The sequence below is a fragment of the Plutella xylostella genome, chromosome 19 (genome assembly GCF_932276165.1).
Source record: "Plutella xylostella chromosome 19, ilPluXylo3.1, whole genome shotgun sequence".
NCBI classification, from domain to species: domain Eukaryota; kingdom Metazoa; phylum Arthropoda; class Insecta; order Lepidoptera; family Plutellidae; genus Plutella; species Plutella xylostella.
In genome coordinates this window covers 4441631-4467040 of record NC_063999.1, presented here as the reverse complement: position 1 = coordinate 4467040, position 25410 = coordinate 4441631, and the positions used below count along the sequence as shown (strand labels likewise).

The window sequence follows — 25410 nt, the reverse complement described above, 5'->3', positions numbered from 1 at the left end:
GATATTTTTTTATTTTTAAATATAATTATATTCTTTTTTCTATATCTCTAGAAATTCTTGGAGTATGTTCTTATACACTTGCGAACAATGAAAATGTTCCACCTGCCATTACCTGATAACACGGGGCAGGTTAAAAGCACCATAAACTATCTAACAGCAGGGCAGGTTTTCCCTTGCAGATAAAGATCTGCATCTTTAACCTCCATGTCCCAGGCGGCCCGCATCTGCGGCTGAGTGCTGAGGTCCACTATCTTGCTAGCTTGGACTTCTGGGAGACCTTTCGTTTTCACAGCTGTTCCTATAATGCAGCAGTATGTACCTGAAATATGTATAAAAAACTCATTACCCAGTTTTAAAATTAACATTCTGGCTGTGCTAAAATTTAAATATTATTGCTTTCTGAATAATGGCCTTCAATGTGTGGCAAGAGTTAATATTTATTGAATACATTCAAAAAGTACCTAAAATAATTATGTTTTCAGCTACAAACCTTTACTAATAGTAGCCTTATCAACAATACCATCAGCAGTTTCACATTTAGTTATCTTGGCCTTTCCTGTACTGTCGGAGATAATTAGTATATCGTTCTGGACTGTCTGCTCGATAGTTCCCTGTAGCCAGACGGTGGTTGGGGTCGGTTTGTTAAGAAGGTTTCTCATCAAATACTTGCGCGGAGTCTGATCCATCATAAGTGTGTTGAGGTTAGGTTCGGTATGTATACTAAAGTCTCATGAACATGCCCGTTTGATGTCAATGTTTTATTCGAAAGTAATGTATACAGTACAAAAATTAAAAGGAAAATGCAATAAATCGCTAAATAAAATCTCTGAAAATGAAAATATAAACAACAACAAAACTAACTGTCAGTGTCAAAAAAATATGAATGACAGAAGATGACAGTTGACATTTGAGAGATGTCACTGACTGACAGCACGGTTTCATCTGACTTGAATCTCAGAATAATAACGGACTCTATGGTTAAATCCTGCCATCTATCGGTTAATTTTAGAGCATTCATCATCACCATCATCATTAGCCTTCTATCGCTCACTGTTGGGTATAGGCTTCCTTATTTGTACGCCAATTCTTCCGGTCTTGTGCCGCTGTGGTCCACTGCTTTCCCGCATTCCAAATCAAATCAAATATTTTATTGCCGTCAAGTGTACATTGATCATAAAATAAAGGCCACCATTCTGTAACCGCCTTTGTCCACCTTCAGTCCTCCCGACGAGCCAAGTGTCCCGCCCACTCCCATTTCAGTCCATGTTTCGGCACTGTATGTTAGTGTTAGAGTGGGCAATACACATTGGTTAAACACCTTAGTCTTCAGGCATTGTGGGATATTATAGCATTGAAAGCATTAAAGAAATTTAATGCCTTGTGTGTTTGTGTGTGTACGACACGAAGATAAAATACTTAGAGGTAGGTACATGAAAGTGCAATAATGTAAGAATAAGATACTTACTTACTGAAATGTTTATCCGAAAGTTTAACCGTCAATGTCCTCTCTACCCATACCGTGTACTTGTCTAAGGTCGTGTTCAGCGGACCGGGGGGCGTCCCACACTTCACTTGTTCGTGATATCCCCCCGAGAACTCGTTTACCTCATTGGTAAGCTCATTGGTCATTGGTTCCTCGGCACAAGAAAATAGCCAGCCACTGCCACTGAGCTTGCAGATTTTAGAAGCTAACTGTATCGATTAGGTAGTTTGGGTTTCCCTACCTCATTTCTGATGTGACGCTTCATTCAGAGAAATCCCGAGCATAGCTCTTGCCAAATCTTGACATAGCCAAACAGCCCGCTGAATGACGAACCCATTGACTTATAAATTGTGGATGGACCTAAATACATATATCTAGCTAACCAAGCACCCTATCATTTATCATTAGTCATTTCATTACCAATCAACGTCGCCGTAACAAATCTCGAATGAAACGTATAAGTCTGTTTACAAAAGGATGCCGAGAGCATAAAATTGCTGCAACATTCCCAATCGGTCGGGCATTAAATACCGGCCGGAACATAACAACTCAATCAACGCAATTTTAAAATAAACTTTTTGTAAACAGTACTCAAACATCGGCGGGTGGAACAAAAAATAATACACTCCGACCGAGCGAAGGTCTCAATAATGACTTTCTCGAGAACTCGTTGCGTTTAAACACGTATGCGCCCTAGTGGAGTCCACCTCGCCAGATTGGACGAATTCTTGCACTCAAGGGATCCTGGCATTTACCACTTAAGCTTTAACGCTGCTTTTACTCTATCGACACGCTCACAAATAAGTTTTTTTTGTAACGCTATAGTAAAGACATTTTCCAAGCGTCGAGAAGTCGCACTTAAATATCCTCACAATTTATTGATCCTCTTCCTGTTCAAGTTTTTAGCTCGGTCAGCCAGATGAAGTTATTATTAACTATCCGAAATGTTCTTAGGCAGTTTTAACATTAAAACGGTTGATAATTACCAAGAATACCCAAATAAGTAGTCTCAGGCTCAGCCTCGGTTTCAAAATCAGAACGTTGATTGATGAGGTTTAACTAATCTATCCAATCCTCATTCGTGTAGACAGCTCTCGAATATTGATGGGCCGGTCGGCCGGTAGTTGAGGGTTTCAAAAAAGACGACGTGGACAAGTCTATTTTGTTTATTGCGCTACGTTTAGAGGCTGGGGCTGGCGGAGCGAGGAGGCACGGGGAAGCTGTCGGCTCTCCCGCCGGCGCCGCCGCCGCCGCCGCGCCTCGGAGCGGGACACAAGACATGAAGACATCTCAATCGAACCCGCGCGCGCGCTCGCTCCGGTCGCGTACCCGCACCAGTGGCTCCAACTACATTCCCGACTTCACAACAATCGGAACAACACTAAACAATACCACCTAACTACAAACTATTCAGTGATTATAACGGTTCCGTTTGAAATACCGAGGGTTGACTGTGACATTGTTTGTGTTGTATTATAACTGTGGAGTGCGAACCCATCGTAAAAGTTAACAAAAACAGGTGCTCCTAACTCTCCAGTGACTCCAAGACATGTGACTATAGCGGACAGCCAAGAGAGCAGTAAGTATTTGGTCTTAATTTAACTTTATTTGTAAGTATTGCTTCCGTTTATAGGCGGGGTTAGATAGTGCTTAGTTTGGAATAGTTAATTGATTCGGTATTTTAAACCGAGAAGTACCTATAGGTAAAGATTTCACCTTGATGAATGACCCTTATTTGTATCCACCAAAAATTTACTTCATCATTAGATAAGTACGTATCTTGTTTATTTTATTTATTTATTTTTATTTTTATTTATTGCATGGAAAACCAACAGCTTTATGTAACTACATGTAAACCGCTCTCTTTTGGATGGAAAATTTCCAGATGTGTGGAAGAATGCAAGAATTGTTCCAATTTTTAAAAACGGTAATGACGTAGAAGTTAAGAACTATCGCCCTATTTCTATTTTATCTTGTTTCTCTAAGCTCTTTGAATCCCTATTACTAGATGTTTTCTCTCCTCAGTTAAATAAAATATTGTCCGATTATCAGCATGGATTTATAAAAGGCCGCTCTGTACAAACCAATCTTGTTAACTTTATTACAGATGTATCATATGAAATTGATAAAGGCAAGGAGGTGGACGCCATCTATACTGACTTTTCCAAGGCCTTTGACATGGTAGACCACACATTACTAATTCATAAGTTAAAATCTGTCGGCTTTAGTGGAAATATACTGAGGTGGTTAGAGTCCTACCTATCAAACAGACCACAAATAGTGTCAGTGAACGGCTTCGACTCTAAACCTTATTATGCTAAAACGGGGGTTCCTCAAGGATCGCACTTAGGCCCTCTTTTATTCCTAATATTTATAAACGATCTTACCAATAACATTAAACATTGCCATTTCTCCTTTTTTGCTGACGATTTAAAAATTTATAAAACCGTGAACTCCATGACAGATGTCAAACTTATTCAAGAAGATCTAAATAATATTAAAGACTGGTGTGAGCACAACCATATGTCAATAAACGTTAGTAAATGCTACTTCATCAAATTTACAAAGAAGAAATGTCCTCTTTCATCTTCTTACACTATAGGCAATACTCAACTAACTGAAACAAGTCAAATAAGAGATCTCGGTGTTATCATTGACAGCAAACTCAGTTTCATTTATCATTATGATAATATTGTTAAAAAAGCAGCTCAAATGCTGGGGTTTCTAAAGAGAAATTCGAGGGACTTCCACAATAGCAAAACTAAAATACTTCTATACAACGCGCTAGTTCGCAGTCACCTGGAGTTCGCCAGCGCGGCGTGGAGCCCTCACTATACGGTGCACTCTCAGAGGATTGAAAGTATACAAAGAGCTTTCACCAGATACTTGGCATTCACTTCAACTGGGATATCGCACAGGAACACCTACGACCAGCGTCTAAACTTTTTCAACATGCACGCGCTGCGTGACCGCCGCATTCTACAGGATCTAGTATTTCTACACAAAATTATTTCAAACCAAATAAGCTGTATTCATCTTTCCGAAAAAATTCATCTATCAGTGCCATATAATCTTCCTAGAAAACCAATCAATAAAATCTTTCATATTAGTGCTTCTAAAACAAATACTGGTCTGCACGCTCCAATTAACAGAATTTGCCAGGAGTACAACGAAATTAGTACTAAGCTTCCGAACATAGATATCTTTAGTGACAGTCTACCGAAGTTCCAAAGTGGAATACTGCAACTAATTTCAGTTTAAGTTAAGTATAAATATAGTATGATATTAACTAGTACCTAATTTAATTTAACGGATTTGCAATATTTGTTATTTCTTTTAATTTTTTTTTTTTTTTTTTTTTTTTTAAATCTTAATGAAATTATATATTATCAATACAGTCATTTTACATACTACTTCTTAATTAAATTATTATTAATGCCTAACTAAAACTAACTAATATAAAATTAAACTAAAAAGAAAATGCTGGCCAGATCGCTGCCACTTTTAATTTGAATTTTGTTTTTAAATTAACACTTTAATTTTGTTTTATTTTTTAAAAATTTTATTAATTTTTAAGGTTTGTTGATTAAAATGTTGTATACGCCTGTAACTGGCATATCGTATTAGATGTAAGACCTTCTTTCAATGTATCTTTTAAAACTGTAATAATATGTATGCTGTTGGTGTATTTACCTATAATAAATAAATAAATACATGTTGTAAACATAGGTGAAAAAAAACTTGTACTTAGTTAAGTAGGTAGTGGTTGCTAATGAAAGTACCTATCTGCTAACTTTGCCTGTAAACCTCTTCTTGTAGTGTTGTAAAGCTATGTTAGATATACCTAAATCGTGACAGGTGTAGAGTAATGTTGTCATTGAACAGTGATAGCGAATAAGGTAACGTCCTAGAGTTAACAACTGTACACGCACGTGAATAGCAATAATGAGATGGCCTATTAAACGCATGCTTGTGATGACGCGCAAGCTCTTAATTAATTCAAGATGCAGACATATATGTAGGAACATTACATACAACGTATATAGGCGTCTCAAACACCGTAAACGTTAAAATTTTCATCATTCTTAGCTTTATGGCAGTGTTTGGCCCTAAGTTAAAAGACTCTTTAGCATTTATAAAATCGGCCTGTCGGCAGACAAATCAGTTAAACCGAGACGTGAGTTATTAAATCAACACACTCTTCAAGCACCTCTAGAGAGGAGATTCATCATCATCCGTTGCTTATTCAATCCCCTTATCCGAGGAGCACCGCAACACTTTGCCCTCGATCTTCCCCATACAGCCACACCGACTCCTAAGCCTACCCCTAATTATCTTTCTCTTCACTCTCGTCATCGCCAGAGCGGTCATCAAATAATTGCCAGTTATCTCTTTAGTGCTTGCAGATTTTGAAGAGCTTTGTCCCGTGAATAATATGAACACAACCATAACTTCAAATACAATTTGCAGTTATTGTGAAGCACAACCCACCGCGTTAATAAACATAACATAACGTATGTTAAGTCTTTGCTTTAACGGTCTTTCTATTGACTATTGAACAAGATAAAGTACTGAGTAGAGTAAATGTATGCAGAACTCTACAAACGTTTCGAGGACCTTCACTAATTCCCAATTGACACATGCACGACTTAACCATTATGTATGTCCAATAGCTCTATAATTCATACTTACTTGCAATGGCCAGTCACATAGCTAATACCTACTTGCAATGGCCAATATAACCTATAGTAGGACGGAACACGGAGTCCATAAAGAAACAATCAACGGCGCCAATTGATTTATGGGGCATGCTGCCCATGATAATGTGCTTGTCTGGGTAACTCACTCGTGTACAGGGTGGAGGCAATGGTAATCGAGCTGACGGCTGATCGATGGGTGTACCTACACAGCATAATAATATAAATGTAATACACGTAAAATATAATTCAGGAAAACCAGATACAACAACATACCTATAGAATTACATTATGGTATTCGTAATGATAGATTTTGGACATTGCAAAGCTCTAATTAGAAGATGACATTCAGTGATCATGAGTAATCTAGGTAAATCTCCTCCTGCTTGCATAAAGATAAAATTCCACCCCATATTCACGGTGGAGCTGAGTATGTGAAGGATTGTGAAAGACGCAGTAATCAGAGCTTGACTTCAAAGGGCGCACTAAGAAGCTCTTCAAAACTCGTCGACGTAAATAATGACTGCCATTACTAAACACCTCAACAGAAAACTAATAACCAAAAGAACTATTAATTTAAATAACCGCTTCATTTTGACGGTTTCGCAGAATGACTGGTGAGCGGAAAATTATGTTAATTTTGATTTACAGACGACACGACAGATGTTATGCTTTGAAATGTTGTAAATAAGTAGGTAAAACTAACATATTGGACGAAAGAAGAATTTTAAATGTGAAAGAAGAACCATTTGCTTAAGAAATCTGATAACTCAGCAGCATCCGATGCTTCTAAGCCATGTTTACTTATTTAATTAACTAAGAATGAATAGTCTTCAAGCATATTAAGTTACAAACACACGCTATCTAACAAGTGATCCTTATTAAATACATCTTTTCCGTTTCGTCTTAGTGTTGTTTGTTTAAGAAGTATAATCTTCTAATGTCATGATTACAGAGATCATGATAAAATATCCATTATATAAAAGTATAGTGAATGTAAACCATATCTAAATAAAGAAAATCTGTGCAGTCTAGCACAAAACTGCCACATATAAATAAATAATCATTTATTTCAGGTCATCATTTGTTACATTAAAATTAAAATCACAAAATAAACCCATATGTAAATACAATAAAATAAAATAAAATAAAATACATATTATACGTCGCATCGTAAAACTCATTCAGTGCAACTGTAAAACCTAAAAGTATACCATATTTCGGGTTTTTAGCTGATGCAAGATTCGCCAATTTGTTTTTGGTGTATTTTACGATTGCCGACTGGCATTATCGGGTTCGCTACCAAAACCAACACCGATAATTTTATCGTCATTGTTTTGAATTTAGTCACGCGTGTTACTGAACCCAAACAAACCAATTCGGCCCCGAACTGAATTTGCGTCTCTATCCTTATATAGGCTGGGTGTAGTATGTCAAAGATTGACAAATTGGGCATACCCTGGATGCCTTTCAGCTGCACAACACATGTCTTGAATCTGTCTCTAGAAAAACTTTTTTGGTGATTTATGATGTTGCTTGGTTTGTCCCAGGCTTTACAAATAGAGCCATCAAAGAAAGGTCGTAGACTCTAAAGCTTGGGCAAAAAAATCAACCCCTCGTTGTCGCCGTGGTGCTTGAATATGTCTCCATTTGGGAGATAATCTCTTTGAATAGTTATGTATACTTGCTGATTTCAAAAAGTAGCTGTAGTATTTTAAATTGTAAGTAGTCTTGCTTGTACTTACCTACGAACAATATCTAATGGTGCCTAATGTCTCTCGTCTGAACGCACAACTGCACAATTACAAAAGGGTGTTAGACGTTCTGCTACCTGCGGTCCTTTTGAGCTCTTCTTTTTTTAATTGCTACTTGATTTTTTCCAACTTTCGGATCAGGATCGTGTGCTACTGGCGTTCACCGGAGATTATACCATCAACAAAGAACATTACTTTTTATATCGATGTCTACATTAGCCATTATATATTCAGTGTTCACGGTAAAAAAAACTTCTTTACCCCGTACATTACAACAGTAACATGCAATACATTTCTATTTTGCACATAATTTATTGAGACTGAAAAATTCAAAGCTACAAATAATGAAATCCACTTAAGTGTTATTACGTTATTAAAGATTCGTGTGAATTTGTGGAGCTACCCGCATGGCACTTTGTTCATTGAAGTAGATTGGTGCTTAAAATAAAGGACTCTTCAACTTAAGCGACTTACAAAATGTTCAGAAATAACTACTTGTAAGTCTCTAACTATTGTTCGCCTGAACATTTCAGTGCGCGATTTGGATACGCTAAATATAATTTTGATGATAATATGTACTATAACACCAAGTCAGTTCAGTAGTCAAAGCCTATTAGTATTATGTAAAAAAGCTTTACGGCCTAGTACCTAGGTTTTCTAGTAAACACCGACGGCGGCGGTCAGCCGAGTACCATTCATCGTACAATAAGGCGCGGTGTCCCATGAAACTTCCCTGAAGCGTATCACAGTCCCTTCCCTGAAGTATGTCATTGGCTTTGGCATGCAGGTGTCATGGCCGTTTGTTATCTCGACCTAATACTCGGAACTGCAGTCGTACAAGGCCTGCAAGTGACACTTTTTGCGAGCGCATCAAAAACACCTAGTGTGCAAGCAACCTAACTAGCTGGGAACAGTTTAGCAGGCAATGATAATATCGGATACAATTAAATTAGGAGGAAAGTTTTGTTGTGACTTAATATTATTACAAGTATTAAGTACTTACATAATTTAATATGTTTTACCATTACTCATACTTACCTAGCGCTATATCTAGTTAAAAAACTAAGTTCTAATTCTTTGATAACCCTGTCAAGGGCTCGTTTTGCGAGCATTAATGAAGCAAGCAAGACAATGCTGATAACCTCCTTTACTAATGCGTGCTATCATATTGTCCACATACTGGAGCACCAATGTTGCTAATTTGAAACCACTAATTAAAGAACCACGTGGATTTAAAGACGCAAAACTTAGAAAAGGTCATACTGAAATGGTTTTCGACGCTACGCAATGCACAAGTTATCAGAAGAAGGCGATAAGCGCTATCTAAATCACTTGTTTTCGTGTAATTATGGAGTATTCGTTTAACAATGAGCATTACAATATGTGATTTTGGTTTCAATTTAATGACTAATTTTACAAATCGTGTTAAAGTATTAGTTTAAATTAATTCGGGAAAATGACTCCACATTTTGGTACGTTAACATTTGAACAGTATTTTATTAATGTGTATAGTATATTTTGTAATAATTATGTGTATACATACATAAATATAGTTGAAATTCTGACAAACTTGTGACCTAGATACCTTTATACCAAGTCCCCGCGGGAAAACCTTTCAGTGCGACCTGCACTGCTGCTGAAAAAACGGGACAAAATTACTTTACTACGGCACTACGTTTACATTCCAAATTTAGAAATGCCAAGTGTACCCAGTACTTGGTACTATAATATAAAATACACAAGTTACCGCCGGTAGCTGTTTGGGCAAGCTGTTGGCAGAACGACACGTCATTATGAGGTGCTCAGCCGTGGAGATCGTATTTGCGTTGGTGGTTAGCGCCCGCGCATGGCTCGGAATACTTAGGAACAGTTTGTGGTCGACTGGTCGAAACTGTTGCACAAGGTGGAATTTTATCTGTGGCCTACTATGTTGGCTGTATTAAACCTAAAAATGACACTTTAAATTATTGATACTTAACGTATCGTACCGGAAAGCTTTTGATAATAAAGTTAAGAAGTTAAGATGAACCAAAAAAGTATGTTTCCTGTCGCCAGAAGAAAATGTTCAAGTTTGTTCGACGGAAACATGTAGAAACTTTCGGAAACAGTCACGTATCTATTGTACTTATGTGTATTTGACACCGTTTGCTTTCCCCGCACTCGTGTTGACCGCTCACAACAATTACTAAAACCCTTTTCACGCCTTCTCGCTAAATGCCCAGCGTTTACAGTTTACACACTGCGATGTGGAAATGTCACAGTTGCAACAAGGCTATTCTCGGATCTAGAATCGGATGACCGCTTAGATACCGCTTCGCTGCCTGTCCATGTTAGGTGCGAAAAGGAAAAATACACCACGCATGTAAGCATTGAGTCTAATAGTTTCACACGTTTGATCGTGAGGACTGTCTGGTTGTTATGAGAATAAATTTCTGGTAAATTTATCTAGGTATGTGGGAAATATTTAAGGTAAATGTAGATACATTTACCTAAGCATTTATTTACCGTGCAAAAATCTTTAGACAGGTTAAATGCGCCGCTTTAATGCCTCTACATACAGGAAGAGAATAAAACGAGTTGTTGCAACTTTCGCATTAAGTTGCGGCAACAAATAGCCGACCACAATTGAACGAAATACAGTTAATACAGCATCAAAGGTGGCCGTCGAAGCCCGTTAATTTCCTTTTAAAGCTCGCAACTGATTAACAAACGAACTAATCAGAAGGCCCGCGCACGTGCCCGCAATGCTTATGTTTGGGCAGCCTCGTTAAGCTTTTATTATTGTAATAGGAGGTATGAGCGTCGCCAGCCGCCTGTTGTCATTGTAATGTAACTCTTAGAGCTGGCCACAGCCGGGGCCGCTGGACAACTCAACTTGTCACTCGGAGACTTGTTTTTCTCTCTTTGGACGGGACTCTCGTACGGGCGTTGAACTGTTAATGTCTCTATCATTCAGGGCTGACAGTCGTTTCCTTGCCTCAAGTTAGATACAGTTATGTGGTACAGTTTGTACTGAATATTAGATTTTGTGTTATTTTAGGAATGGTATATTATATATGTTTGCTCAGCTTATAAAAAGGTTACTAAGTGAATAAAATATAATTGAAAAAGCTTAAGTGAACCAACCTCCTTAGGAAGTAGGCAGGATGGATATACAAACCATGTACCTACATAGATATTGGAGTCATAATTTGTTTTAATAAATCAGATACACTGCAAGATCACTGTGCCTACGGTTTGGTGGTATGACACCTATGTATGGTAATATTTAATAGGTAACCCTGAGTTAATATTCCCGCCATAACGTACGGTACACACGACGCGACGGTGCGCGGGCGCATGCGTGTAAGTTAGTAGCAACTCGCTCACTGTTTGTTTGGACGCCCGTCCTCGAGACAAGAGAGTCCCTCCAAGAATCAAGACTTGGCTTTCGATTCAATCCTTTGGATATTATTCTAAAGACTTAGTTCATTTGAGCTTAGAATTTTGTCGAGTCACGTTTTGAAATTGACTGAGCTGGCTATCAACCTACATGAAAGTTAAGATTATTCATTAGTTGCTTAGTTAAGAAAACATCTCTTGGGATGTGGCTTGGAATATTATTATAATGCTTATAAGATATTATGAGTCTCCAGAGAACGTTGACATCATTGTGGGTACATTTTTTTATTTTTATGATGCGTCGTTAATTCAAGTGGAATATTTATACTTCTCATTATTTATTATTAACGAACGCTTATATGTCAAATGTAGTAGAGGTTTGTGTTGACAACAAAAAAAAACCCCTTCACACACTGTTTTTTGTAAAAGGCAAGCAATGGACAACATTTCAAAAAACTAAAGCTGCTATAAATCGAAAACCATTTCGAGATTTAGCTCTAAAGGCCACAAAAAAATGTTTTTGTATTTTTGGATGTATCATTTTCGAGAAAATCATAAAATAGTAAAAAAGTGCTGATGACGTCATTTATTTATTTATTTATTTATTTAAACTGGAACACCAGCAGCTTATACAACTAACATTTTTAAAACACATATTAGAATTAAAATTTCGTTATAGAAGCCAATTAAAGGTGTACACAACATTCGTAAATTATCTAAGACAACTTAAAATAAAAATTTATATAAAATTAACAATTTTTTAACTTAACTAAAATATAAAAAAGGTTTTTCTAAGTACTAAGTACAGAGATCACAGTATGAACACAAATATTTATACTTTCAAACTAAAACAAACAATTAGGCAGGTAAGTAATAAGAATATTATTTTATACATTGGATTTTTTTCTTAAAACAATTATACGAATCGTGAAAAATGTCAAGGTTAACATTATCCAATTTGTTGCTATAAATGTTATGGAGATCACATAGCCTATTTACTGGTGAATGTGAGCCTAAATTTGTACGGGGTTTAGGTCCACACATTAGTTTTTTGATTGGGTACCTCGGATATTTGAAAGGAATCGGGAAGGAAATACTCTCAAGTAGATCAGGACAGTCTATAAGATTATTAATAATTTTATAAAGAAATAAAAGGTCATGGGTCTCTCGTCTATTGCGTAATGATTTCATGTTAAAAAAAGTTAAGCGGTGATCATACGGAGATTTATGAGACACATTAGAGGAAATAAAAGCAAGATGACGGGTAAAGGCTCTCTGTATAGATTCGATACGATGTGAGTTGGCTGCATAAGAAGGACTCCAGGCAGAGGAAGCAAATTCGAGATGACTACGAACTAGGGAATTGTACAGGATAATCTTAGTGTCAGCTCTAAAGCCTTTACTTTGGCGTTTTATAAATCCTAACATTTGCGCTGCTTTTTTAATAATAGAGTCTATATGAGAGGAAAATTGTAATCTCGAGTCAATTATTATTCCCAGGTCACGAATCTCACTGACCTCCGTCACTGCATTACTATCGAGAAGGTAATCAAAGGAATGTGGAACTTTTTTACGTGTAAACTTAATATGAAAACATTTTTGAGCGTTGATCAACATGCAATTAATATCACACCATTTCAAAATATTATTAAGATCGTCTTGAAGAAGACAGTTGTCGTCGGTAGAAGTTATGGTACGGTAAATTTTTAAATCATCGGCAAACATTGAGTATTTACTATATTGGATGTGATGGGTCAGATCATTTATAAAAGCAAGGAAAAGAATTGGACCTAAATGAGAACCTTGAGGCACACCGGACTCAGCATAGAAGAATTTAGATTGAAAACCATTGATTGAGACAACTTGTTCCCTTTTTAGGGTTCCGTAGCCAAAATGGCAAAAACGGAACCCTTATAGTTTCGTCATGTCCGTCTGTCCGTCTGTCCGTCTGTCCGTCTGTCACAGCCGATTTACTCGGAAACTATAAGTACTACAGTGATGAAATTTGATGGGAATATGTGTTGTATGAACCGCTACAAAAATATGACACTAAATAGTAAAAAAAAGAATTGGGGGTGGGGCCCCCCATACATGTAACTGAGGGATGAAATTTTTTTTTTCGATGTACATACCCGTGTGGGGTATCAATGGAAAGGTCTTTTAAAATGATATAAAGTTTTCTAAAAAACATTTTTCTTAAAGTGAACGGTTTTTGAGATATCAGCTCTCAAAGTCGTAAAAAGTATGTCCCCCCCCCTCTATTTTTATAACTACGGGGTATAAAATTCTAAAAAAAATAGAGGTGATGCATGCTAATTAACTCTTTCAACGATTTTTGGTTTGATCAAAGTATCTCTTATAGTTTTTGAGATAGGTTGATTTAACTGTAATTTTGATTTGCTGCTACGGAACCCTTTGTGCGCGAGCCCGACTCGCACTTGGCCGGTTTTTTTTCTAAGTATGAAGTTAGCCACTTTATTAATGAAACATTTATGCCGATTATTTCAAGTTATTTGAGGAGAAGGGTGTGACAAACTTTGTCAAATGCACTAGTAAAGTCGATATAAATTGCGTCGACTTGCAGACCTGCGTCGACTGTATGGGACAACTAACCAGATTTGTTTCGACTGAGCGACCCTTCCTAAATCCATGTTGTGATTTACTTAACGCATGATCTAAATTTTTTGTAAGAATTGGACAAACGATAGCTTCAAATAGTTTAGCAAAACAGGACAGGATAGAAATAGGTCTGTAGTTTTTCACTAAGGTGATGTCACCTTTTTTATGTATCGGGGTAATTCTAGCTCTTTTCCACTCTGTAGGAAAATGACCATCTTGTAAAGATTTATTAAATATAATACACAATGGGAGGGCTAAGGCTGTGACGCACCGTTTTACAAGTAACGGATGAATGCCGTCCGGACCTGCTGATTGAGATGCATTTAGTTTATTAATACATTTAATTATTACTCTTTCAGTTATTCCGTAGTTAATATTGGTAGTTATAGGGGTAGTGGAGTTACTGTTATTAGTTCTGGCTGAAGAGGAAGTTTTTTTGTTATAGATATTAGAAAAATGAGTAGCAAAAAGATTAGATATGTCTGTTGTGTTGTTACCAATTAGGTTATTGAGATGCATCACTGTAGGTATAGTCGAAGCTCCTTTACGTTTGTCCTTCACATAACGCCAAAAAGCTTTGGGATTAGAATGCATTTCATTCTCCAGTCTACACTTATCGTCAGAGTAGCATTTATCTAACAGTTTATGACATCGGCTACGCAGTAATTCATATTCAAATTTGTCTCTAGGATTTTTAAACTTTTTGTATTTGTTTCTTATTTATTTTTTATTTATTTCGTTTATTTTCCAAAAACATTTTATAATAGGTACATAAAAGTTTACAACAAAAACCTGCCGCTTAAACCACGCAGGGTTTATGTGTGGCAAGTGCAGTCAGAAGTTGTGCATTAAACACTAATAATGGTTGACTATATAAAATTAATGTTGATAAATGTTTGGTACTAATAGCTAATTAGGTATTACAATTACAATTTGAGAGAAAGTACTGTTTCATTATAGTTTTACATTTATTCCTGTTTATTAGTAGACTTTCAAGTGTATCAGTAGGTAGTTCATTTAATATCATTGGTAGTAGGTATTCCCATGTTCATTATTATTATTATTATTACATTCATATACCTTGGTAAATTGTATGTAGACAAGTATGACAAATAACGCAACTGCTTTGGTCGCTCCCGTCTCACCAGTGAATCCATCTTATCACATCCTTCACAGATAATAGACATCTTAAACAAATTAAATACATTTAAAATTTTACAGTAATTAAATAAGTCGCTTTCGATTTTTATGTGATTCTTTCTGGCTGATTTGGGAACTATATGTTTCAATATTCTAATTTGAAGTCTATATATGTTGTCTAAATAGGTTTTATAGGTTCGACCATAACTGCTTATGCCGTAACTTATAATGGATTCTGCTAATGATAAGTACATTAATCTAAGTACGTTAAACGGAATCTTATATTTAAGTATACATATATTAGATAAAAAGGCTCTAAGCTTGTTGCATACATGATCAATATGTGGTCTCCAGTTGAGGTGTTCGTCGATTATCAACCCTAAGTACATGTGTTGTCTAGTCAGTTCTAAGGAATCACAGATGCAATTTATATGGTTTACATGAAAACATTGGTGAGTGTGAGACTTTATAAGGGGGGTGTATGGTGATTTTAAGTACGGAGAATGTATGTGTAATAGTTTAGTTTTCTGTGAATTAATAACTAAGCCAACGTCGTGTGCCCATTTACATAGTATATTATAGTTATGTTGCATTTGTTCTTGCGCTTTTATTACATCTTTGTTAGCAACCAACAGGCATGTGTCGTCCGCGAATTGATACACTGAACCTTCAGAGAATATATTGCACATGTCGTTTACATACAAAATGTACTCCAAGGGACCAGTTATGGACCCCTGCGCGGCTCCCATCTCAGTAGGATATCTTGTGCTATATTCACCAGCTATTTTTACAGTTGTAAACCTATTTGTGTGATAATTTTTAAATAAATTTAATAGTGGACCCTGTATACCATTTTGTTGAAGCTTTAAAAATAATGTTTCGTAGTTAATTGTGTCAAAAGCTTTACTAAAGTCAATGAAGACAGCGAGTACATGCTCGCGATTGTTCATGCACTCGCTGACCTCATTAGTGAACTTTGATAACAGCTGTGTTGTACTCCGTTTTTTCTGAAAGCCATATTGGTTTTTATTGATTTGACTATTATGAATAAGAAATTTGTTTATTTCATTGCCAAGATATCTTTCGATTATCTTGTCAATACATGGCAATATAGTTATAGGTCTATAGTTATTTACGTCTGAACGAATGCCTTTTTTATATATGGGGCGAATTATACCTAACTTTTGTGAATCTGGAAATAGTGACGTTTTGATGCAAGTATTTATGAGGTGAGTGATGACTGGTGTTATATTTGATTTTATGGATTTTATATCTTTAACCCTAATACCATCAAAGCCTGGGCTTTTCTTGTCGTTCATATGTGTAATTATAGAATATATGACGTCATTACTGGCCATTTTAATTCTCATTGACAAGTCTGGGCTGTTGTTATACGTTTTAGAATCCAGTAACGGTATGTCACAATATGTACAGATTTTTTTAACGTTATTACGAAATTCACAAGCAAAGTCTTCAACCAAAATTGGGATATTATTTTTAAAAGTTTTAATTAATAAGTCATCTATAGAATCAGTAATTTTACCACTAAGTTTGTTGATAATTTGCCACATTTTTTTGCAGTTATTAAAGTTTTTACATATTTCTTTTTTATAATAATTATTTTTTACATTATTAATATGTTTGTTAGTTTTATTTCTATATAAATTATACAAAATTCTATTGCTAAGATTAGTTTCATCTTTTTTCCATATTGATAAGAGTTCATCCCTTTTCTTACACATATAGGTGATTCTGTCACTTAGCCAGGGAGCTTCATATCTTTTACCTAATTTTATTTTTACAGAGATTTTACTGTTTTCATAAACTTCATCAAATTTTTTTATAATATAGTTCACAATATCATTTGGGTTTTCATACATTAGAGGAATATTCCAATCTACTTTTGTTAATTCGGTTTCAATTTTAGAGCTGTCTAGCCTGGTTATAAATTTATAATTGTTACATGGGGTCTTGGGCATATTATCTACGATTGTGAAACCTGTTATATAATGGTCGGCTAGGGCATTATTGATTACACAGGTGCGAACAGTATTGTTATTGACATTTCTAACAAAAATATGATCGATACATGATCCTTTGTAATTATGTTTTGTTTCTTCTCCACCCGTGTATACTGAGTTATACCACACTCTAGACCCTCCCCAACTCAAACTCCTTAACTTGTTTTGTTCAGTTAGGAGACATATTAGTTGTTTGGTGAACCATGGAGGATATCTTGACATTTTTCTAGTTCGTTTGGGTACAAATTTATCAATAGCAGAGATTAATTTATCCTTAAGTATACAAACCATAGAATCTACATTATCACAGTTAGAGAATTCGGAATGCCAGTCGGTAGAGTTTAGTTCTAAATTAATACTATCAAAGTCGGCCTTTTAGTAGTTGAGTGAGGGGCGTTCATTAGATTTTAAATATTGAAGACTAGTAAGTGGAAAGTTCAGCAACAAACGTCATGCATCAGGTGCGATGCATTTTGATGATCAAAGCCTATAGATTTAAAAACAAAGTAACTGTCACTTTCATTTTTGATTGACGTTGAAGTTTTATCGTGACGTTGTCGTTTATTTGGGTCATTTTCATTAATTCTGTTCTGGCACTTTCTGACTATTTTTTTATTTATTATTAAGAGATTGACCTCTATATAATATGTCCCAGAGCATGCCACCGCCTACACAGCTGAAAAAATGCTTCTGCTTATTTTTTTACATGATAAGTACCTACTTTCCATCATCAGAAATATCAAGGTAATTTGAAAATGACCCATTTGTTGGTTGGCATGTAAACAAAGTTTAAATGTCACTTGTCAGTGTCATTTATGTTTTTTTTCTAGACTCAGGCAATAGACAAAAATAAAAATTGAGCCTAATATGTGACGTCACTTCCGGTTTTAAAATAATTAACTTTAAAGTTAAAAATAACATGCAAAAATTTATGTATATACAAAATAAAAAAATACGGGTCCACTAATTTTGTATAAACTTTCCGAATAACTAATAAAAATATAGGGTAAAGAAAATGAAATGTTGTCCATTCTCACCTCTCGCAACTCGCAACAAGCGGTTGTGTGAATCAGGCTTGACTCTATACATATTATACTATTTATTGTTGCAATAGGTAGGTATTTCCTCTGGTCTTGAAGATCAAATCTTATTTTCTTACAGTAAGACCATTATTATAAATAATTACCTACAAGTATACTAAATTCAATGTGTGTACTTTGTCAATGAAACACTATCAAGTATAACCCAGCATTACTAACAGCCAACTACCCTCCTCAGGTGATGTGGGCACACGCGATGGTGCTAGCGGCGGCGGTGGCGGCGGCGGCGGGCGCGGCCTGCACGGAGGCGCGGCTGCGCTGCTCCTACCGCCAGGGCTGCGGCACGGCGCTCAACAACTACCTCATGTTGTGCTCGGATGTCATGAGCGAGCCCACAGACCAGTGCCCCGAGCCGTGCCAGCATGCGCTCATAGCGCTGACTTCTACCGAGGAGGGGAAGGAGCTTATGAATGTGAGTTTGGATTGTTGAAGTTACCTCATCATCTACAAAATACTGACGTCAAGTGACTTCTGTCATCATCAGAATGCAATGGTCCATTGCTTGACATAGGCCTATCCCAAGCGGCGCGGCGCCACGACACTCTGTCCTGGGTCTTCCTCATACAACCACTACCGGAACCTTTGCCTATCCCAAAGAAGCGTTCACTCTTAGTCACCAATATCAAGCTCCACCCATGTCAGAGTTTCATTGCCAAATATATCAAGTTTATTCCGAAGAGAACAATAAACAGCGAATTCATATTATTTACGAGCAGCCGAGACGATTCGCGGGAAAACATTAACTTGTCATGCAAAGTTCTCGTCGAGATCATCAGCATCTCTGCCGTTTACTGCCGTCACCACTTGGCGCGGCCAGATTAACTGTAGCTGCGACCCTCCTTATAAGGTCTTGGTATTACAAGTGAGGAGGAGGGTCTTGCTATGGTGGTGTTACAGTAGATGCGCAGACGAGTAATAAAATCTAATTTAGGTAGACATTGGGGAAGATCCGAAGCGGTGATTCTCGCAACGATTGAGACGCGGCGGGTTAATGAACTTATCGTACTATTTGTGAGGCGAATCAATTTGAGCATCATTCACGGTATTGCTGTAAGAGCTTAATCAACTGCCAGCACTTGCAAGCTGCAGTTCTTATTTATAAGTTAGTGTTGATTTTGATTGAAGTTTATTTTGCTTTTCACTTTAAGCAATTGGCTTGTTAGTTTATATTTACATAATACAAACACTTTCTCGTGATCAAATACTTTAAGTCCTGTGAAAAGCTTTCTGTGACAAGTTACTGAATTTATGTAAAAGGAAGTAAAGCCTTATAATAATGATTAAGTACATTTATGTAACGATATAGGCGTATTATTTATGATACGCCGGTATAATTAGTGTCGTATCTTAATCGGTCGGTCGTAAAGATAGTAATTATACAGCCAGATACTTTGTAGTATTTACTTGCCATCAATGATTACTGCGTATACTTTGTTATACTTTACGGGTTATAATTACAAGATACGAGTTTTATAACTTAATACGACGAGGGGTTGATTAAACTGTTAATCGGTACCTAAGTAGGAAGGTTATTAAATTATGAAATATTTTATGAGCAGTCTATAAATGTCAAGATGTCGAGAAGGGACCTTTAATCAGCGAAAAGGTATGATGGAGACGATTAATTGCATTATTTACTTATTTCATTAATCAATAGGTGGGTAGGTTAATACTTAAAAGCTACTTACTTATTTATTGAAATAATTAATTTCACTAACAAGTTCATTAAGTTTCTATTTATTGTTAGTTAAAATAAAACCGAAAATAATAGGAAGTGGAGATGGGCCGTTATTAAAGGCAAAACTGTGTATACAGTGTAGACTACAAATTTCTAGTTCTTGTACAGCATTTCTACTATATCTAAATAGATACTTTAGCTTATTGTAGATAATCGTGATCGTACTTACATGTTAATGGGCACCTGTATCAAATAAAACTTATTGCTGACACAAACATGCCTTTGTTCCCATCGAGTCACACATCAAACCTGTCACACTGTATACAGTTGGGAATTCTTCATGAAAAGTGTATACCTACCTAGTCGAAATACGTACTACAGATAGAGCAAAGGCCATAAAGTGCCTACTGCAGAGACCCCCTGCACTCGGGCAGGTGCACCCGCGCTTCATTCACTGTAAATTACATACAATTCACTATACTTACAAGTGCCATTCAATCGCGAAAATGAGCCTTAATAATACTGTGTAAAAGTCGTAAGTGTTTACAACTGATCTAATTTCAGCGGACAACTTACAATGAATTTAAAAACCACACACAGTCACTTGTTTACATACGTCGCTTGTGCAGATTGAAATGGAACGTTATAAATGTAATTGCTTTTCCGGTAATGAACATGATGTCTCTTTATTTCTCCGTTCACTTACCACCAAAGAAGTCAAAGCTTTCCGCATGTACCAATCCATACCTAAATTAATATAAATATTAATTTCGCGGTTCGACAAAAACAGTACTTACAAATTATTGAAATGCTTTTCATGAAGTTGTATGTTGGCTATTTTTTGGTCGTCGTTGTAATATCCATCTTGAGATACCTACTTATAAGTAAATTGATAATGTCGTTAAAAATGTCAAGCACAACCTTTTTCGCAAGGCAAACGAATAAACCAATCATAATGATTTACCTACCTTCCACAGTAGGTCATTACCGTAAACTAATTGCCTCGGCGGTACACTATCAGTAATATCGTAGGGCAGTGTATCGAAGCTCGGAGGAGTGGGGCAGCCTTGAGATTTGACGTCTTGATCGGGACCTACCGCAGCGCTGCAGGTGTTGTTCGACCAACAAAAAATACGAGATACAGAGTAACTCGGCGGCTCCATACAACTCACTCTCCTCCACCCGAGCAGCGTCGCGGGCCTAATTAACCTACGTGGGTATAGATTGATTGGGAAACGTACATTCATATGAATAACATAGTCAGCCAGATTAAGGTATCCATTTCGATATGAGCAGAGGAATTCACATAATACGGATAGCCATCCACCGCGGCTTATGCAAATGAATAAAGCATGCCAATGCATAAATGTATATTTACAAAATATGCCTGCCTTCTACGAAGATTGATAACGGCTAGGGCAGAACTATTGAATATTAAAACCCAACAAAATTTTATAGAGTTACCACGGAGACCGATGTATTTTGATAGTGGACGGAATGTTTCTTGAATCGTAAAATACTTTTACGAGCGTGAAACGTTATTATCACGCGATATGGACGTCAGGGATTTACGGTTTTTTCTTGTATTTTTATTAGATTGAAGCGTAGGATTAGCTGGTGTTTCTCAATCGTGCGCGTGTAATGTGATAATGACGGAAGTATTGTTGTTGTTGCAGTGTAAATGCGAGGACGCGTACTGCTCGGAGACGAAGCAGCGCATGGAGGTGTGCCGGCCGCAGGTGCTGCGCGGCGCCGCCAACGCCACCGCCTCGTGCCGCCTGTCGCAGCTCATCTGCCTCGCCGACGCGCAGTGCGCCACCGCGCTGGACTACTACCACCGCCTGTGCCGCTCCATGTACCAGGGCCGCAAGTGCTCCAACAAGTGCATGAACTCCATCGAGATCCTGCGCAAGCAGGAGAAGGCGGCGGCGCTCACGGCGTGTCGCTGCGACGGGTACGAGAACTACGACTGCCCGCGCATGCAGTCCAACCTGCAGCGGCTCTGCTTCCACAAGCACAAGAAGAATCACAGCCGGGAGCGCGGCGAGCGGCGCGGGACCGAGGCGCCGCCCGCGGGCGAGCCGACCGCCGCCGCCGCCGCCGCTCTGCTGCCGCGGGCGCTGCTGCTAGCCACCCTCGTGCTCAGTTCAGTTTTCAACACGTGATATAAGACTTACTAACGACCTACCTCTGGTTTCGTATTAACATCGATTTACAGCATTTAAGTACAACTCTTGTAAATATGTATAAAGCAGTATTGTAAATATAAGTTTAAGTGCTCGAATGTTAAGGATAGTTGTATGATAGAGCTTCGTGCGAGCCGGGCGGCGTGTGTCGGGCGCGGGCTCGGTGCAGCGCGCCGCCCACGGCACGCGCGGCCTCGCTCACTATAAATACTTCGGCGCCGGTGGTCCGGTGACAAATGCCGGTCGGCCCCGCCGCCGACGCACCGCCGATTGATCTAATGACTCGGGAAGTTCACGCCCTAATGACAAACTCCTAGTCGCGGCTAATTCCGGTGAGCGCGACGCTAATCGCCGCGGGTGATGTAGGTCGCCGCCGCCGTCGCTGTCTCGGCTATTATCATCATTCTTTACACTAGTTTTTCAGCTTCCGCGTGTTACTATCAGTTCAGAAATTTATTTCAGTGATAAATTGCAGCATAACGATTAATGTTTACCTATTTAGTAAACTTTGAATGATTTAGAAGTTATTGAACAAATGTTTATTTATAATTGACTGCAATGTTTGAGAAATTCGTGATTTTCTTTAATTGCTCTCAAGTACTTGAGCTTAACAGTTAAAACCTACCGGTTCTTTACTTCATTAGTGGGTTAGTTACGACTTTGTACGGGCTTACGTACGGGTGGATTTCTAGTTGGAGGTATACTATGAAGTTTAGAGTCAGTTTTGCCGCTGGTAACCGAGGGAATGTTTGGATTTCGAGAGCGAGGCTTGCTAGTGAAGGTTCTGAGTGTGAACCATGGTTCCGCAGCTCGTAATGAAGAGGTAGACTCTGGAACCGGTTCCCGCGGCGGCGGCGGCGGCGCACACTCAGCTGCTCCGAAACGCTCTGGTTTAAACTCAAGAGAGCAAATAAACTTCAGTCTGAGTCATTTTTGAATGCTTTGATTTCTCTATATTATGTTGACCGAGAGGCACTTTCTAAAATTTCCGCAAAAAGCGCTTCGTGTAATGAATGATTATGAAAAGTGAGTAGGTATGTCAAAATAAAACTTTAGGGACCGACTGAACTTCTGACCATTTCATGATGTTGCTTTCGCCTAATAGCTAATTCCAATACAAAGTAGTAGTAATGCCTTGACGTGAAAAATAGAACTCAACTAAGTATCTAACTTAAAATAGCTGAGGCTTTCTTTAACAAATAGTGCCTACAGTATTACAACAACATAGAAGGTAACTGGTTCCAGTACCACATAGGTACTGGTCGGGTGATTGTGTATGCATCTCAGAAACAATTGAACGCTAATGCCCTGACGCCCGAATCACGAATGGACAACTTTATGCATTATGCAACACACGACAGTGTGCACAATATGAATCAACTTGTACTTGTCTTGTACTATAACGTAAGCCGTATACAGGGTGTTTGAAGTTGCAGGAAAATATTAAACAGGTACCTAGTTACTTACGTCCTGAAATATTGTTTTGGTCCGACCTTTCCATAAATAATGTACCCACAGGTCCCACAGTAACTAAAGTACTACTTACGTTTATATTTAAATACAACAAATAACGAAAAATCTAAGTAGGTAGGTACATAGTAACATCTAAAATTGCATCAATTTAAACAAGGAATGTGTAATCTATAAAACATGCAAATATTTACTTACTTAACTTATGTATTTTGCATCATGTATACTATACCAGATAACTGAGATAGCAGAAAGTTTGTCTATGTCTATACTTTTATGTCTCAACTCTCAACCTGTATTTGTTCACTTGATAAATGTTTCTAGAACCAACACATTGGAATATGCCAGCATTGCAAATTATCCTATATATGTTTATGTAGGTAGTAGGTACCTAGGTACTAGTATTATTTATAGATGAAAATGTGACTGAAAGGCAGAATGTAGGTGTAGTGGAATGCCTACATCAAAACAAAATAAAATTCCACTACATAGGCATGCAGCAATGTGCTTTTTCATTACGTTTCCGAAAACTTCTATTGTGCTCAATTTCATGTGTTTTATTTTACAATCAATATTTTTACTATGTTGTTTATGAATACAAATGTTAGATTTATGTCATGTGCCTCTACGTATGTACGTGAGCATTTTCAGTACATTGAAATTGAAGAATCGTGTTGGTCTTCGTAATATTATTTCGATATCAAATAATTTTAATGATCAATACATATTATTGTTTAATTTGTAAGATTTAATTAAGTTTTTTATAGTTAGAAACCTACTTATAAGATTGAATTTATGCACAAAATATACTTATCATGGAACCGATTTAACCACAGTTTACCAAAGTGAGATTATTAGCATAGGAGAAAAACAGCTGGGAAAATATACCTATGGAGGTATACTTATATTTTCTTAGGCATAAGTTATATAAAAAACGTACAAAGTATTTTAATGTATAATTTTAAATAATTTATTTCATTTTAGTTAAGAATAAACATAGAAATTTAGTTTGTAAACACTGTTTGTTTCACATTTGTTTCGTTTTTGTAAAAATAATATAAGGATTTTAAATTGTATTTATTTAAAAAAATAAATCATTTGTTTTCTAAAAGTTGTTTTATAATTTCACAACTATTAAAGAACCTCACAAACAGCAGTAGTAACATACAGCAGAAGTAGTATGAAATTCTGTAAGTACCTATATTAGGTAGGTATTTATATCTAATATATTAAGTAACTTACTGAAAGATACGTTGGTCAACGATTGAATGAGGAAGAAAACTTCGAACCTGAAAGTTTGGCCTCAGAACTTTACCGAAAAGTACCGTTGACAAAGTAGGGAAGTATTAGCATGTAAGCATGTATAAGTCCTCTGTCTTGTTTCGGTTTCTAACACAATTTTCATTAGGTATTGTCACGAGAACTGTACAGAATACAGATATATAGTATATACTAAGCTGAAAAGAAGTGACTCAGGGGGTCATTCTGAGCAACTTGTGTTATACAGCTTTATTTATACATATAAATCACGTAAAAAAATTCGCTTGTCCATCTAAACTATGTTAGTCATAAAACTCTTTACTACGGGGAGGAGTTTTTTTCGCGAATTTCCTACGCAGACGAAGAACGAAAGACTGCTGGTGCTGGTTTAAAAAAAGACCCGTCGTCATTCCAGAAATTAATTTACATGGTGATGGTGTTACGACACGTATAACAAATATTTAGCATGGTTTAGCTCTGTGAAATCAAACTCCCGTTAGACATGGTTTATACTCTTTTTGAGAACATACGATCTATATAGATGTACCTAGTCATTTCCGTCCTAATTGGGATTTCTCAAATTTTACTCATTTTTTTGTTATGCACTACACTTGTGAGTTT

The 25410-nt window shown here is 37.1% G+C and overlaps 1 protein-coding gene across 2 annotated transcripts; it reads left to right on the top strand.

Moving 5' to 3' along the window:
- The first annotated feature begins 2672 nt into the window (after positions 1–2672).
- Positions 2673–24640, top strand: LOC119690556 (growth arrest-specific protein 1). 2 transcript variants are annotated; one of them, XM_038106021.2, is made up of 3 exons: positions 2673–3062; positions 18374–18607; positions 21550–24640. In XM_038106021.2, exons 2-3 carry the CDS (start codon positions 18377–18379, stop codon positions 22036–22038), a joined length of 720 nt encoding a protein of 239 aa, XP_037961949.2. In that variant the 5' UTR covers positions 2673–3062; positions 18374–18376; the 3' UTR covers positions 22039–24640. The 2 variants fall into 2 exon arrangements, with proteins under 2 accessions (XP_037961949.2, XP_037961948.2); XM_038106020.2 differs by lacking the exon at positions 2673–3062 and adding an exon at positions 9256–9406.
- The last annotated feature ends 770 nt before the right edge of the window (positions 24641–25410 follow it).